The sequence below is a fragment of the Vidua macroura genome, chromosome 19 (assembly GCF_024509145.1).
Source record: "Vidua macroura isolate BioBank_ID:100142 chromosome 19, ASM2450914v1, whole genome shotgun sequence".
Classification (NCBI taxonomy): Eukaryota; Metazoa; Chordata; class Aves; order Passeriformes; family Viduidae; genus Vidua; species Vidua macroura.
Genome location: NC_071589.1, coordinates 1,382,685 through 1,397,124, shown reverse-complemented (window position 1 = coordinate 1,397,124; position 14,440 = coordinate 1,382,685). Strand labels below are relative to the sequence as shown.

Genomic DNA, 14,440 nt, shown 5'->3' with positions numbered 1-14,440 from the left:
AAGCCAAACTCAATGGTTGGGTGAGCAATGGGATCTCCAGGAGACAAAAGGCTCTGGAGCAGCCCCAGGGATCTCCTGGATCTCCTGGTCCAGCAGTGATCCACGTGCTCCAGCCTGTGGCCATCTCCCTGCACTTCCAAGGAACAACAAGCTCCAGGGAGGCTCTCAGGGCAGCTGCCAGCCCTCGTGCTCGTTACCAACAGTGTGGGACACGCTGGCTTGTGTGGGAATGTTGAATCAGTTAGAGATGGGACCTCTGAGCTGCTTTAGATGCTGCAAGTTATTTTTCTTAACTTCTACCTGGGCAGGAAGGGTGAGTCCTGCTCACATCTTCACCACAAGGCTCAGAAGGTCACAAGAGCCTCAGTTACAAGAACTTTTAAGGATTTATTGACCAATAAAACACTGCCAACAAGGATATTTATACTTTTGACCCAATCCTTAAATAATTCATCTTATGGACTCACGCTACAGTGTGAGCTTTCTTAGCCAGTCATGTTATGGCACACAAACCCACAGTGCTGCACTCTAAAACTTCTTGTTACCTTTGTAACTACTTTATTTTTCTATATCTTAAACTCTAAAACTCTAAACTTTCCTTTCCTTAGCTTAACGTGTCTCTGCTTTAAACTACAAATCCACATTCTCGCTTCCAGCACCTGAGTTTGGGAGCCTTTCCCAAGGTCTCAGATCCAACCCTGGGTTTAATTCTAAGCTTTGGCTCGCAGGCCCAAAGTTCTGAGGGCTCCCTGCATTTCAGATTCCAGGAGAATCTGAGAGTCACACACACCAGAGTGCTCTGTCCAGGCTCCTGCCCCGCCTGGGCAGCAGGACACGAGCCCCTCAGCTCTGGTACCTCAGTGCTCCTTGCAGGAGGTGACACCAGGGACTCAGGGGGCTTTGCTGGTGTCCCCCCATCCCTTCCCACAGCACTGCAGCTGCTGGAATGTTTTCCATGGCCTCCCCCTCTCCTCCCACCTGGCTGTTCAGAGGGCTGTAAAAACCAGAGCTGTCCAGAGGCTGCTGAGAAATGGCCGGGCCATGTCTGAGGGAAGTTAAATAATTCAGAGCGGTTTGAAATGTCCTTTTGCGTCATGGAATCTTCCTGCCCAGCTGCCAGGCCCCTCTCCACATCCCAATGATCCTATTTCCGAGTCAATACAATTAGGTGTCAGGATATGCAAGGCCTGGAATTCATCTGGAGTCAGGATGCGGGTGATCTTCGGCGCGCCCACCGCAAGGCGCCCGTCAAAATCACCCGAAATTATCCAGGATGAACAGAAGGTGATTCATTGGGATGCAGCGGGCTCGGCCTCCACAGCTCTCCATTGATGGGATTTCTAACAAGTGTTTAAGCACCCAGCACGCCTAACCCTCAATTTTTGCAAATCTATTCATGGCAAGTTACAGGTGCAGGTGTGAAAAAAATGATCCTCAAAGTTCTGCCTTTGCCTGTAATAATGAGTCTGCTGCAAGTGTGGATTACTAATGATGGGGGCAGGCAGCAAATTCCAGCTTGGAGCTGATTCACTGCGTGTTTTGTAGCTGTGCTGGGCCGAGGAAGTTGTGACAGATGTAATATAAGACCCCAAAATAACAAATTAAGGGTACAAAACCAGCGCTTTGGGAAAGAAAGTGGAGCACAGAGCTGCAAGCCAAGCAATGGGGAACCAGCCTTGGCAGCGGGGAACCAGGGCAGTGCTGGAGGGGGGAATCAGAACCCTCCAACTGCTAATGAGGAGCAAATTAATAAATCTCTCCTCTCCCACTCATCTCTGAATCATATTTACAGGCAATGGAGCGGCGACCCCGCTGGTCCCGAGCCGGTGGCTGTAAGAGGGGCTCAGTTTGGGGTGCCCAGGGCAGCAGGGCTGTGTCACAGCCTGCAGCAGCCCCACATCCTCCATCAGCTGAGGCGCCTGCACCGAGACTGGTTTGCATCCAGATGTGCCAGTGCTGAAACACAGAGCCTGTCAGAGACACTGCTCAGCCTGCAGGAAAAGCAGCCAGGGATGGGCAGGGATGGGACACCGTGGACAGGAGATCAAAACTTCTCAGGGAGGAAATGACCCGCTCCTGGTGCAGCCACACGATGTCCCCAGCCCTGCTGCCACTCGGTGACACGGAGTTTTCTAGATGTCAGGGACAGTGGGAAAGAGAGGTTTGGGAATAAATAAACAGGCAGCAGAAACTGGCGTCTAGCTGGGAGCATTGGGTGACAGGTGAAAATGAGTGTGGAGGACCAACCTCATGGGGGCCTGTAAATGTGAGGATGAGATGGGGGCACAAATGAAAGACGTTAACAGAACCTCTGACTGATTTTAACAGCAATTCTGAAAGATTTGATTTAAACTGTGTGTGTATAAATAGTTTTGTACCATTCTGATTAGTTTTGGGTGTGCTCTGGCCGCTGCCAAAGCAAGAGCTGCTCTGAGATCCCACAGACACTGCCCGAGCCCTGGGGCACTGACTCCCTGCTCCTGTCTCCACAGCCAGGGGAGGAATCGCTCCAGAGGGAGCAGCAGGGCTGGGAAACCTCTGGAGCTTCCAGAGGAGGAAGGGATGAGCCAATGGAGCTGCTCAGCTGGAGACACCAGAGAAGCACAAGGAGGTCTGACTGTGATCAGGGTGTGCCCTCGAGCTGCCTTTGCCTTTCCATGGCTGGAAATGTCCTGCTGGACAGGCCCCACCTCCTGCTGGACATTTCCTCCTTTGGAGGAGCTTTTCTTGTGCCCAAGCCCACGGGCTGGACTGCCAGGTGGGGCTTGGCTTTGCCTGAGTGACCCTGCTGACACCAGGCCCCACCTCCTGATGCCTTAAGGTTTAGCTTTCATATTTTTAACAGTAATTCTATTTTTCAGATTCTGTGCTGCCTAGGTGTGTAGCTCTGAGCTAGTAAGTGTCAGTAAATTCTCTTCACAGGGCAGGGAGACAAAACAAACCTTTTCCAGCTTGTCCAAAGACAGCTGTTACAAGCTCCAGGCCCAAAAAGTGAATGAATTAATTAATTCACAGTGGTGAATTGAAGAGAAAAAAAAAAACAAGCAGGATGGGACTGCATGGGCTGGAGCTGGAATGGGACAATGAACTGCAAGGTGCAAATGGAGCAGAGCTGATCCCAGTGAGAGCCCCCGGGAGCGCTCGTGCATTTTGGGACCATTTTGGTTCCTCTTGGGTGCAGCCCTGGCTGGGCTCTGGTGCTGCCCAAGGTGGATCCATGAGGAGATCCTTTTAACAAATCCCTGCTTTATTCTGTAACTCTGCCCAGCCTCTGCTCCAGCTCAGCCTCTCATCACTCCTGTGCTCCTGGCTGTCCAGCAGGCTGCAGGAGGGAGGGAGCTTGGCCAAGGTGCCAGCTCAGAGCTGAGGTGTCCCCTGAGCCCCTTGGAGCCACTGGCACATGGGCAAGGGGAGAAACCACGAGCCAGCTGCCCCCTCACTCCAGCCCCTCTCCCTCCAGCCTCCTGTCTTCCCTGCAGCTTCCAAACCCTTACCCCACGAGGCAGCCACCTTCCTCTGCCCTGGCTCCAGGAATATTTGCTCCCTCTGCACACATGCCCAGGGAAAATTCTCATTTCCTAAGGTAGATCAAGAACAGTTTCTCCTTTCGAATACCCACAAAGCCAGGGAGGGGGATGTTCACCAGAGGTGAGGCTGGATCTGAGGACAGGATCTACTTGTGTGCAAGGTCCTGCTGAAGCACAGATCCCTGTTCCCACCCACCAGGCACAAATCCTGTGCCCCCAAAGCCGTGCCCTGAGCCCTGTGGCCATGCCCGAGGTAGGAGACGAGTGAGAGCAGAAGCCCAGCAGGCAAATCCCACACTTGGGCTGCAGATCAAATCTGCACAGCAAACCACAAGATCAAGTGCTCTGGGGGGAGCTTTTGCTGCTCAGTCACCAGGCTGGCTGTGCCCAGCAGGTTTGCACCTTGCCCACGCTGGGGGTGATGCCAGCACAGGGGGCTGGGGCAGTGCAGCCCCTGCCCTACCCTGCACACGTGGCTCATCCCTTCCTCTCTTTCCTGCCTGCTGGTACTACAGGAGAGCATCCTCAGAGCAAGGCTGAGCAAGAAAAAATTAAAAAAAAAAAAAACCTCCTGCAGATGCCCTGGCTCAGAGCACACCTGCAGGGAATCCAGGCCTCGAACCAAGAGGGAGAGGTTCCATTTCTGGAAGGGTTCTTGGGCAGGCTCGGGGGACATCTGACTCCTCCTGAGTTTTCCTGCTGCTCCAGGATCTGGCATGAGCTCACAGGGAACGAGCAGACTGTAGGAACAGCTCTGTTTTCCCCCATGAATTGACCCTGCAGAGGAGTCTGAACCCCTCTGAACCCCCCTGCTCCTCCTGCCTCACTCCCCCTGCCCTTGCACTCAGTTCACCTGGGAAATTCTGCTTTTTCCAGAAAATAACCTCTCTGTTTTTCACACTCCTGCAGAGCTACCAGGAAAACAAAGAAGCAGTTGAGTGCTGACCAGAGGTTATCAAATGCTCTACAGAACTCCTGCTGCTGTCCCAGACTGCTGAAACTCAGCGAGCTCAATTCCACTGGGAAACTATTTCCAAAGTCTGAGACTTGGAGTAAAAAAAAAAAACAAAAACAAAAAAAACAACCAAAAACCAAAATAAAAATCATATTTTTACCCCAAAGCCCAGCAATATGATGTGGGGTAGGCAGTGTGGAGTGGATGTGTTCCCTCCCTGGGCTGTCTCTCTGTGTGGCTGTAAATCCCTCCAGGCTGGGTGGGTGCCAGAGCTCTGGGGAGCCCTGAGGGCACAGCCCGGGCCAGGGTGGCACACAGGCAGTGTCAGGATGCTCGGCACAGGCTGGGGAAGCTGGGATTTAAATCAGCTTGGTGCACAGAGGGGTGAGCTGGCTCCTGTCTCCCACGTGCGTCCCCGGAGCACTGAACCCTCCCACGGCAGCACCGGCAGCAGGAGCTGCTCCCACGCAGGAATGTGGGATCCATCCTCCCTCTCTGGGGGCTGAGGTGCCCTGTGCCCTCCCAGTGAACTCCTCAGAGGTGCTGGTGTCCCCCAGCTGCCTCCACACGGAATTAAAAGCTGCTACCTCAGAACCAACCATCCAACCTCCTCCTACCTAACCTCGCATGAGATCAGCCCCGCCTTGTGCCTCTCCACGGGGGCTCCTACAGCCCAAAGAGCCAGGATTCATCCCTGGATCATCCTGACAGCAGAGGAACTGCCCATGGTTTGGAGAACACGCACTGGGACGGCTCCAGAGCCCTCCGAGGGCAGGCAGTGATGCATGGCCCAGTGGAATGTCATGGAAGAGCCATAAATCCCCATCCTGCAGGAGCCTGGGCATGTCAGACATGTGAAGGTGCTGATTTGGTATCCATGGTACTTTGGCATGTCTCACGTCTTTGTCTTCTGCCCGAAATAGATGAGCTCTTAAATATTACTCAGCACTTGGAGTTCTGCCACAGCACAGAAGACAGTTGAGAAAACACCAAAAATGTGTCTCCCAGTGCAGAGAAATATTGAGAGAAACTTCAGTGGCTTTGTGCAGTGCAGGGGCAGAACCCTCGCCACAGGGCAGGGTGAGGTCATTTGGCTGAAGTGGGGGTTCTAAGACAAGGGCTGGAACTGGAAAAGGACAGAATCTGCTCATCTAAACAGGAATAGGAGAGAACAGCACAGAACCTGCTCATCTAAACAGGAATAGGAGAAAACAGCACAGAACCTGCTCATCTAAACAGGAATAGGAGAAAACAGCACAGAACCTGCTCATCTAAACAGGAATAGGAGAAAACAGCACAAAACCTGCTCATCTAAAAAGGATTAGGAGAAAAGAGCACAGAACCTGCTCATCTAAACAGGAATAGGAGAAAAGAGCACTGAACCTGCTCATCTAAACAGGAATAGGAGAAAACAGCACAGAACCTGCTCATCTAAACAGGAATAGGAGAAAACAGCACAAAACCTGCTCATCTAAAAAGGATTAGGAGAAAAGAGCACAGAACCTGCTCATCCCAATAGGAATAGGAGAAAAGAGCACAAAACCTGTTCATCTAAACAGGAATAGGAGAGAACAGCACAGAACCTGCTCATCCCAATAGGAATAGGAGAAAACAGCACAGAACCTGCTCATCTAAACAGGAATAGGAGAAAACAGCACTGAACCTGCTCATCTAAAGAGGAATAGGAGAAAACAGCACAGAGCCTGCTCATCTAAAAAGGATTAGGAGAAAAGAGCACAGAACCTGCTCATCCCAATAGGAATAGGAGAAAACAGCACAGAACCTGCTCATCTAAAGAGGAATAGGACAAAAGAGCAGAAAACCTGCTCATCTGAACAGGATTAGGACAAAATAGCACAGAACCCAGTCATCTAAAGCCCTGGCTGAAGGTCTCTTACAGGTACTGGGTGGTGACTTCATGCTGAACTCAGGAAATCTGTCACACAATATTTCCCCAAATCAAGCACTTCAGGCACTATCCTAATGCTAGAGCCCCTCAGTCCTTTGTGGCACCCCTGTGCCCCCTGTCACAGCACAGACAGATAACCAGGTCATGTCACAGACAAAGACAAAGCCACACATGAGCACAAGCAGGTCCTGCAGCAGGTGTGGGGTGTTCATCACTCTCACCACTCAGCAGTGGGGGAATTTGCCATTGAGAAACTGGAAATGAACATTATAGCACTGTTCAAAAACCAGGTGGATTTACAGGCAGCTGAAAGGTGAATTCTAAGGCCAGTCCATTCTGATGTCTAAAAACAGCCACGATATTCATTTCTTGAGAGAACAAAAGCCTTCTGTTCAGTTTGGAAAGCACCCCCGGTCTGACAGCTGTGGTGGATGGCCGGGCTGCATTCCCACTGCCCACTGTCCCCCCTTCCCAGGGACAGGGAATGTGCTCTGGAAGAGGTGTGGAGACCCCTGGCCCACCTCCAGGAGAGCAGAGCCCCCCAGCCTTTGCAGCTGAAGGAGGAGAGGAGGTTTTGTTCTCACCTGGGAAGGAACTGGGAGCAGCCTTTTGTCCAGCAAACTGCTGGAAGGTGCCCCAGGGGTGTGAGGTGAGGGTAACTCACCTGCCTGAGACAAAGGGCTGCCTTTACAGCCCTGCTCAGGCATCTCCATGGCTTGGTGGAGGCCATCAGGACACCCCACTCCTTGCACCATCACTCCCGGGGTAACCTTTGCTACCTGACCCTAAACACGCTCCTGGTGTGGCAGGAGATGCCCCCTGGGACGGGGACACCTCGTGTGAAATGTCACCCACGGGCCCTTCCTTGAACCAGTGCAGCTCCCAGCCCACCTGAGCTTCCTCAGCTTCCCTTCCCTCGGTGCAGAGCTGGACTGGGATCGCAGGGATGGGATCACAAATCTGGGAATGCAGGGTTTGGATCACAAATCTGGAATTGCAGGGATGGGGTTACAAATCTGGGAATTCAGGGCATTGGATCACAAATCTGGGATTGCAGGGATTGGGTCACAAATCTGGAATTGCAGGGATGGGATAACAAATCTGGGATTGCAGGGGTTGGGTTACAAATCTGGAATTGCGGGGTATTGGATAACAAATCTGGGATTGCAGGATTGGGTCACAAATCTGGGATTGTAGACTATTGGATAACAAATCTGGGATTGCAGGGATGGGATAAGAAATCTGGGATTGCAGGGATTCAGTTACAAATCTGGGAATTCAGGGTATTGGATCACAAATCTGGGATTGCAGAGTATTGGATAACAAATCTGGGATTGCAGGGATGGGATAACAAATTCTGAGATTGCAGGGATGAGATAAATCTGGGATTGCAGGGATTGGGTCACAAATCTGGGATTGCAGGGATTGGATTACAAGTCCCACGGGTGCTGCCTCACAGCCTCAGTAAACTTTATTTAAGCACACACAGACATACACAGACAATATACATATATTTGTTTCTTCTCTGACAGTTCTACAGGACCAACACTACTTTGGATGACACTCGTGGAAAACTGGAAAAAGTGCAGGAAATGTAGGAAAAAAAAAAAAAAAAAAAAAAAAAGAAAAAATTAAAATATCAAGGTCTTTTAATCATTTGTGAGTCACGGTCATCCACAGAAACAACACAGGAGCGTTCAACCAGGCGAGCACGAGGACACAGCTCCACATACAGTACATTGGTCTAGAGAGGAATCTCCACATACATTGTGTCTAGAGGGAGTACAGCGGTCTTGGGGACACAGAAGGGGACAGGAGTGGCACATGCACCCCCGGTGGCACAGCCAGGGCACCGGTGGCACTCGGGACAGGAGTGGGACACTCCGAACACGTCTCACTGTACGCCAGAGAAACTCACCAAACAGGCAACAGCGTCATCAACCAACATTGCCCGGGGTTGTGGTGCCACCAGGACACAGCTCTGGTGCCACCAGAAGCCCCTGTATTGGGTTATTTGTGTTAAAGCTGTCTCTCCACAGATATTTACATACAGTACATGTACACAGAACATACACAGAGCAGCAAATGTGCATTTTTGTGTTTTCCTCTTTGTACATTATATCACAGATTATAGGAACACAGAAAAGATAGGAGCTAAAAAGAAATCATTTTATAAAATAGTCATCGTAACCCTCCCCCTTCCTCCCACCATCTAAAGAAAGAAAGAAAGCAAAGAAAGGCCCAGAAGTGGAAGGGAAGAGCTGCAGCCCCCAGTCTGGAAGCGCTCACTGCCTGCCCTGGGCCAGCAGCCACGCAGGCAGGAGAACACCAGGCTGGAGGGGCAGTGCCACCGCATCGCCCTGCCAGGACCCGCGGGTCCTGCCCCAGCCCAGCACCGACCCCGCTGCCAGCTCGGGGCACCCCGAGCCCGGTGCCAGCTCCGAGCTTCGCATTTAAAACGAGCTTTTTATTTAGCAAAAAATGGTTTCCACTGTACCCTTCGTGTGTCCTCGTCCTAACGTGACAAAGCCGGAGGAGATGAAATTATGGAGATCTGGCCCTCCGCTGCGGTAAATATCCTTCCCGTAGTGACCTGCCAGGGAACAGGAAACAAAGACACCTTCGGTCACTCTGTCTCTGGGAATGAACATACATCCATATCTAGATCTATATTTATATCTATATCTATATTTATATTTATATTTATATTTATATTTATATTTATATTTATATTTATATATTTATATATTTATATTTATATTTATATATTTATATTTTATTTATATATTTATATTTATCTTTATACTTATCTTTATCTTTATCTTTATCTTTATCTTTATATATTTATATATTTATAATTTATTTTTATTTATATATTTATATTTATATTTATATTTATATTTATATTTATATTTATATTTATATTTATATTTATATTTATATTTTTATATATTTATAATTTATTCTTTTATATATTCATATTTATATTTATAATTATATTTATATTTATATTTATATTTATATGTTTATATATTTGTATATTTATATTTATATCTATATTTATAATTATAATGATATTATATTTATTTTATATTTATATTTATGTATATGTCTATGTATGTGTATATTTATTTATATTTATAATTATATTTTTATATATGTATGTGTATATGTATATGTATTTATATTTATATTTGCATTATGTTTATGTTTATGTGTATGTGTATAATATTCATATATTTTCATATATATTTCTATATGTACATATATGTTCATATATATATGTGTTTCTATATATCTTTATGCATATAATATATAATAATATCATCATATTAATAGACTAATTATAGTATCAATAACATAATAGTATTGATATAATAATTAATCTATTTTCTTCTTTATATATATATTTATTTATATTTATATTTATATTTATGTATATTTATATTTATATTTTTCATATGTATTTCTATATGTGCACATGTTTATACATATATGTATTTATGTTTTTATATATTTTATGCATATAATATATAATAATAATATAATAATATAATAATATAATAATATAATAATATAATAATATAACTAGACTAATTATAGTATCAATAATATAATAGCATTGATATAATAATGACATTAATCTATTTTCTTTTTATATATCTATACAATGTATATTTTATATATAATATATAAATATAGCTATAAATATAGTTATAGTTGTTATATTTCTATTTCTATTTCTATCTCTATTTATATTTACATTTATAATTATGTTTATGTTTATGTTTATATTTAATGTTTATATTTATATTTATATTTATATTTATATTTATATTTATATTTGATTTATATTTCTATTATATTTATATTTATATTTATATTTATATTTATATTTATATTTATATTTATATTTATATTTATATTTGATTTCTATTTCTATTATTTCCATTTTTATTTGTGTTTCATGTTTAAATTTTATCCTCCTATAGTTCTGTGCAGCCCTTCTGTCCCCCCGGCCATTGCACAATGAAAGAGAACGACACCTGCAGCAACGTCAGCGCCTGGGTTCCCTGTTGGCACAGACTGGTGAAGAAGAACCACTGCACATCCTGGCACGTGCCCAGGAGCCAGCAGAACGTGAGGGGCGAAGCAGCCAAGTGCCAAATCCGACAGAAAAGGGCTCATCCCTGCCTCGGAGCCAGCCGCGCGCTGGTGCCACCCAGCCCTTCCCGCGGAAGGGCAAAGGGCACCAGGAGCGACTCCTGACCCCTGCCAGCGCCCGGTGCCAGCCTTTGTCCCCAGTGCCAGCGTCCCCTGCCCAGGCTGCTGCCCCGTCCGCAGCAGGACAGCACACCTGGCGTTTGGGACAGCTCCTCAAGTGCAGCAGCCTCCCCAAAAAACTCCTCAGAGCTTCCTCAGCCCCTGGCAACGCACTAGGTTCAAGAGACACCCAGCTTTTTAATATTTTAATACATTAATAAAGGAAAAAAAAAAAAAAAAACACCCTGCCTCCCTGTTTCCATGCAAAGCTCTGAAATGAGGACACAGATGATTTTTCAGATACTCTTCATCGTCTCCTCCCTTTTTCGTGTTGTTAATTTTTCCGTTCCTATTATTTCGGGAAGAGGCAGAGATAAGATAGGTGCAGGGGGAGGGAAGCGGGGCGGCCTCGGGGGTTTACAGGAACGCAGCTGAATCCCAGGGAAATTCCACTTTTCCCTGATTTCCTGCCCGAGCTGTGGTGGCAGAAGGTGCTGGGCTGGAGCAGAGCTGGGCAGGCAGCTGTGGGCAGGAGCAGGAGGGCATCCAGGATCCAGGTGGGAACAGCTGGGGCCCGTCCTGCCTGCCCCACCTCTGTTTTGCAGAGACTGACACCAAAACTCCATTTCAGGCTCTCTGGCAGCACCTTGGGAATGAGAGAGGCTCTGGAACCTTCCCTGTTTCCCTTGCAGCCACTCACTGCCCCCAGAGCCCCAGCAGTGGGTACGGGGTTATAACAACCCGAGGCCAGCACCCACCTGGGCCAGCCCCCCAAGGTCCCCAAATGTCACAGAATCCCAGAAGGGTTTGGGCTGGAAGGGACCTCAAAGCCCCCCCAGTGCCACCCCTGCCATGGCAGGGACTCCTTCCAGTGTCCCAGCTGCTCCCAGCCCTGTCCAGCCTGGCCTTGGGCACTGCCAGGGATCCAGGGGCAGCCACAGCTGCTCTGGCAATTCCATCCCAGCCCTTGCCCACCTTCACAGGGAACAATTCCTAATTCCCAATATCCCATCCAGCCCTGCCCCGTGTGAAGCCATTCCCTGTGTCCTGTCCCTCCATCCCTTGTCAATTCTCTCTCCACGTTTCCTGCAGCTCCTTCAGGCCCTGCAAGGCCACCCTGAGGTCACCCCAAAGCTTCTCCTGCCCAGGTGAGCAATGCCAGCTGTGCCAGCCTTTCCTGCCAGCAGAGCTGCTCCATCCTCTGCTCATCCTGGAGCCTCCTCTGGGCTCTGCAGCAGCTCCAGCTCCTGCCTGAGCTGGGGCAGCTCTGCAGGTGGGGTCTCTCTGCTGTGGGGTCTCTCTCTGCAGTGGGGTCTCTGTAATGGGGTCTCTGCAGTGGGGTCTCTGCTGTGGGGTCTCTCTGCTGTGGGGTCTCTCTCTGCAGTGGGGTCTCTCTGCAGTGGGGTCTCTCTGCAGTGGGGTCTCTCTGCTGTGGGGTCTCTCTGCAGTGGGGTCTCTCTGCTGTGGGGTCTCTCTCTGCAGTGGGGTCTCTCTGCAGTGGGGTCTCTCTGCTGTGGGGTCTCTCTGCAGTGGGGTCTCTCTCTGCAGTGGGGTCTCTCTGCAGTGGGGTCTCTCTGCTGTGGGGTCTCTCTCTGCAGTGGGGTCTCTCTGCAGTGGGGTCTGTCTCTGCAGTGGGGTCTCTCAGTGAAGTGTGATCTCTCAGTGCAGTGGGGTCTCTCTCTGCAGTGGGGTCTCTCTGCAGTGGGGTCTCTCTGCTGTGGGGTCTCTCTCTGCAGTGGGGTCTCTCAGTGAAGTGTGATCTCTCAGTGCAGTGGGGTCTCTCTCTGCAGTGGGGTCTCTCTGCAGTGGGGTCTCTCTCTGCAGCTGAGATCTCTGCAGCTGGGCTCTCAGGCTCTCCCCTGAGCCCCCCTGCTCTCCCCCAGTGGGTCTGAGCAGGCTCCAGCCCCGTCCCCAGCCGGTGCCAGGCCAGGAGAGGCTGGCACAGGCTCTGCCCCCCTGGGATGGTGCTGGAGAGCCCCAGAGGAGCTCACAGGGCAGGCAGGAGGTGCTGGCACTTGTGACAAATGTTCACTCCTGTCTAATAGAGAAACCATCCCACTCCCTTCCCACACGGGCTTTTTCTGGTCAGGGTCAGCCCAGTGCTCCCTGGAAAAGTCAGCAAACTCACACAAAGTGTTTCCACAGCTTCGGGAGTGCTGGCAGCTCCCAATTTTCTTCTCACAGCTGTGGCAATGCGAGGCGGTGGCAAAAACCTCCCAGTGTGGAGGCGTCCCCCAGAAATTCCCTGAGAAGAGCATCCAGGAAAAAGAAGGGAGGATTTTCTGCTTCCATGGCAAACATTGTGGGTTCTCTCCCTTCTCTTCCTACCTCCCTCCCGCAAGCTCTGCTTCTGGATTCCCGGGAAAGGAGGCAGAGCTCTGGAATGGTTTGTGCTCCATGAGATGTTTGATGTTTGTGCTGGTCCTGAGGAGCCCCCAGAGATGCTCTGGGGCTGCAATGCCTGCCTGGATTCCCTTTTCTCTATCACTCTTCTAAAATGTGCTGTATCTTTGCTGTCCAGTGAGCCAATTCTTGCTCCTATCCCAGGAATTTCTGTGCTCTCAGGGCTCCCATCCACTCCGGTGGATGCCACTCGAGCAGTGCCATAAATTCCCTGTTTTAAACCAGGATAAAAGAACCACACAAATATTGCTGCTACCTCCAGCTGAAATCAGCTGCCTTTTACAATTCCCTTCAGAGAATCTGCTTAAGACAGATCAAGAAGGGGAAGTTTATAAAAAAGCAAACATTTACTGGCAGATTGAGGATTCTTCATCAGCCATTTGCTCTCTGAACCTTGCTCTGCCCCTGCTTATGGAACATTGTAGTTCAATTAAAACATCCCTGTGATAACGAGCCATTAGCATTTGAACAGGAGTTACATTTTCCCAGGAGAAACTCAAATTTGCAGACTTCAAGCAGCCTGACTTTTCCCTTTCCACAGATATATTATAGGATGCTACGTTTGCTTTTTGGGTTTTTTTTTTTTTGTTTTTTTTTTTGTTTTTTTTTTTTCTCATTCCTGCTCACTTGTGATCATTTATTTCAGCCTTGCAAAATTCTGGGAGAATTCCGGGAGTGATTTTTCCTTTCAGAAGGGCTTGGGGGCTGCTGGGGGGACAAATCCAGATATTGTTATTCCATTTATTTGCCACAATCCCGTCCTGAGCTGGGTGGCTCCCACTGGAAGTGAAGGGTCCCTTGGAGCAATCCCAAATGCAGGTGCCCAGCAGAGCAGCGGGAGCACAGACAGGGAAATTCCCCATTTCCTTCTCCACTGGAAGTTTTCCTCCTTTCTGCCTCCAGCTGTGCTCTCCCCGAGGTGCTGGGAGTCCTTCCAGAGCTGATGGAGCTGCCTGTGCCATGGGCTGGGAGGGAGCTCCTGGAACTCATCCCAGATGTTCACCCTGAGCAGGCTGAACCTCGGGGTTGCCCTCTGCCCTACGGTGAGAGAGCTAAAAAATGCCAAATTCCTTTGCTAAAACGGTGTAGATGGAGTGATTTTCATTTTATTTCCGATTTCAGGGGTTTTTCATAGAATGCCAGAGTGGTTTGGGCTGGAAGGGACCTTAAAGCTCTTCCAGTGCCACCCCTGCCATGGCAGGGACACCTCCCACTGTCCCAGGAAGATCAGCACTTCCACAACTCCAAATTCCCAGCAGAGACTGAAACCAGGTGGAATTTCACTTCTGTTGCAAACAGGTAGAGAAATTATAAAAGAAAGGCCTCACAAAACCAGGCCTGCTCTGTTACATTAATTGATTTCATTTTAATTAATTAAAATTA

General features: G+C 48.5%; 1 protein-coding gene across 10 annotated transcripts in view; it reads right to left on the bottom strand.

The window, feature by feature from the left end:
• SHISA6 (shisa family member 6) overlaps positions 1 to 14,440 on the bottom strand; it is a 165,904-nt gene that overhangs the window by 115,881 nt on the left and 35,583 nt on the right. For all 10 annotated transcript variants that reach the window (XM_053994998.1, XM_053995000.1, XM_053994999.1 and 7 more), the window contains exon 4: positions 8,889 to 8,984. In XM_053994998.1, coding sequence (XP_053850973.1) covers positions 8,889 to 8,984 — 96 coding nt within the window. The remainder of the gene's footprint in view (positions 1 to 8,888; positions 8,985 to 14,440) is intronic.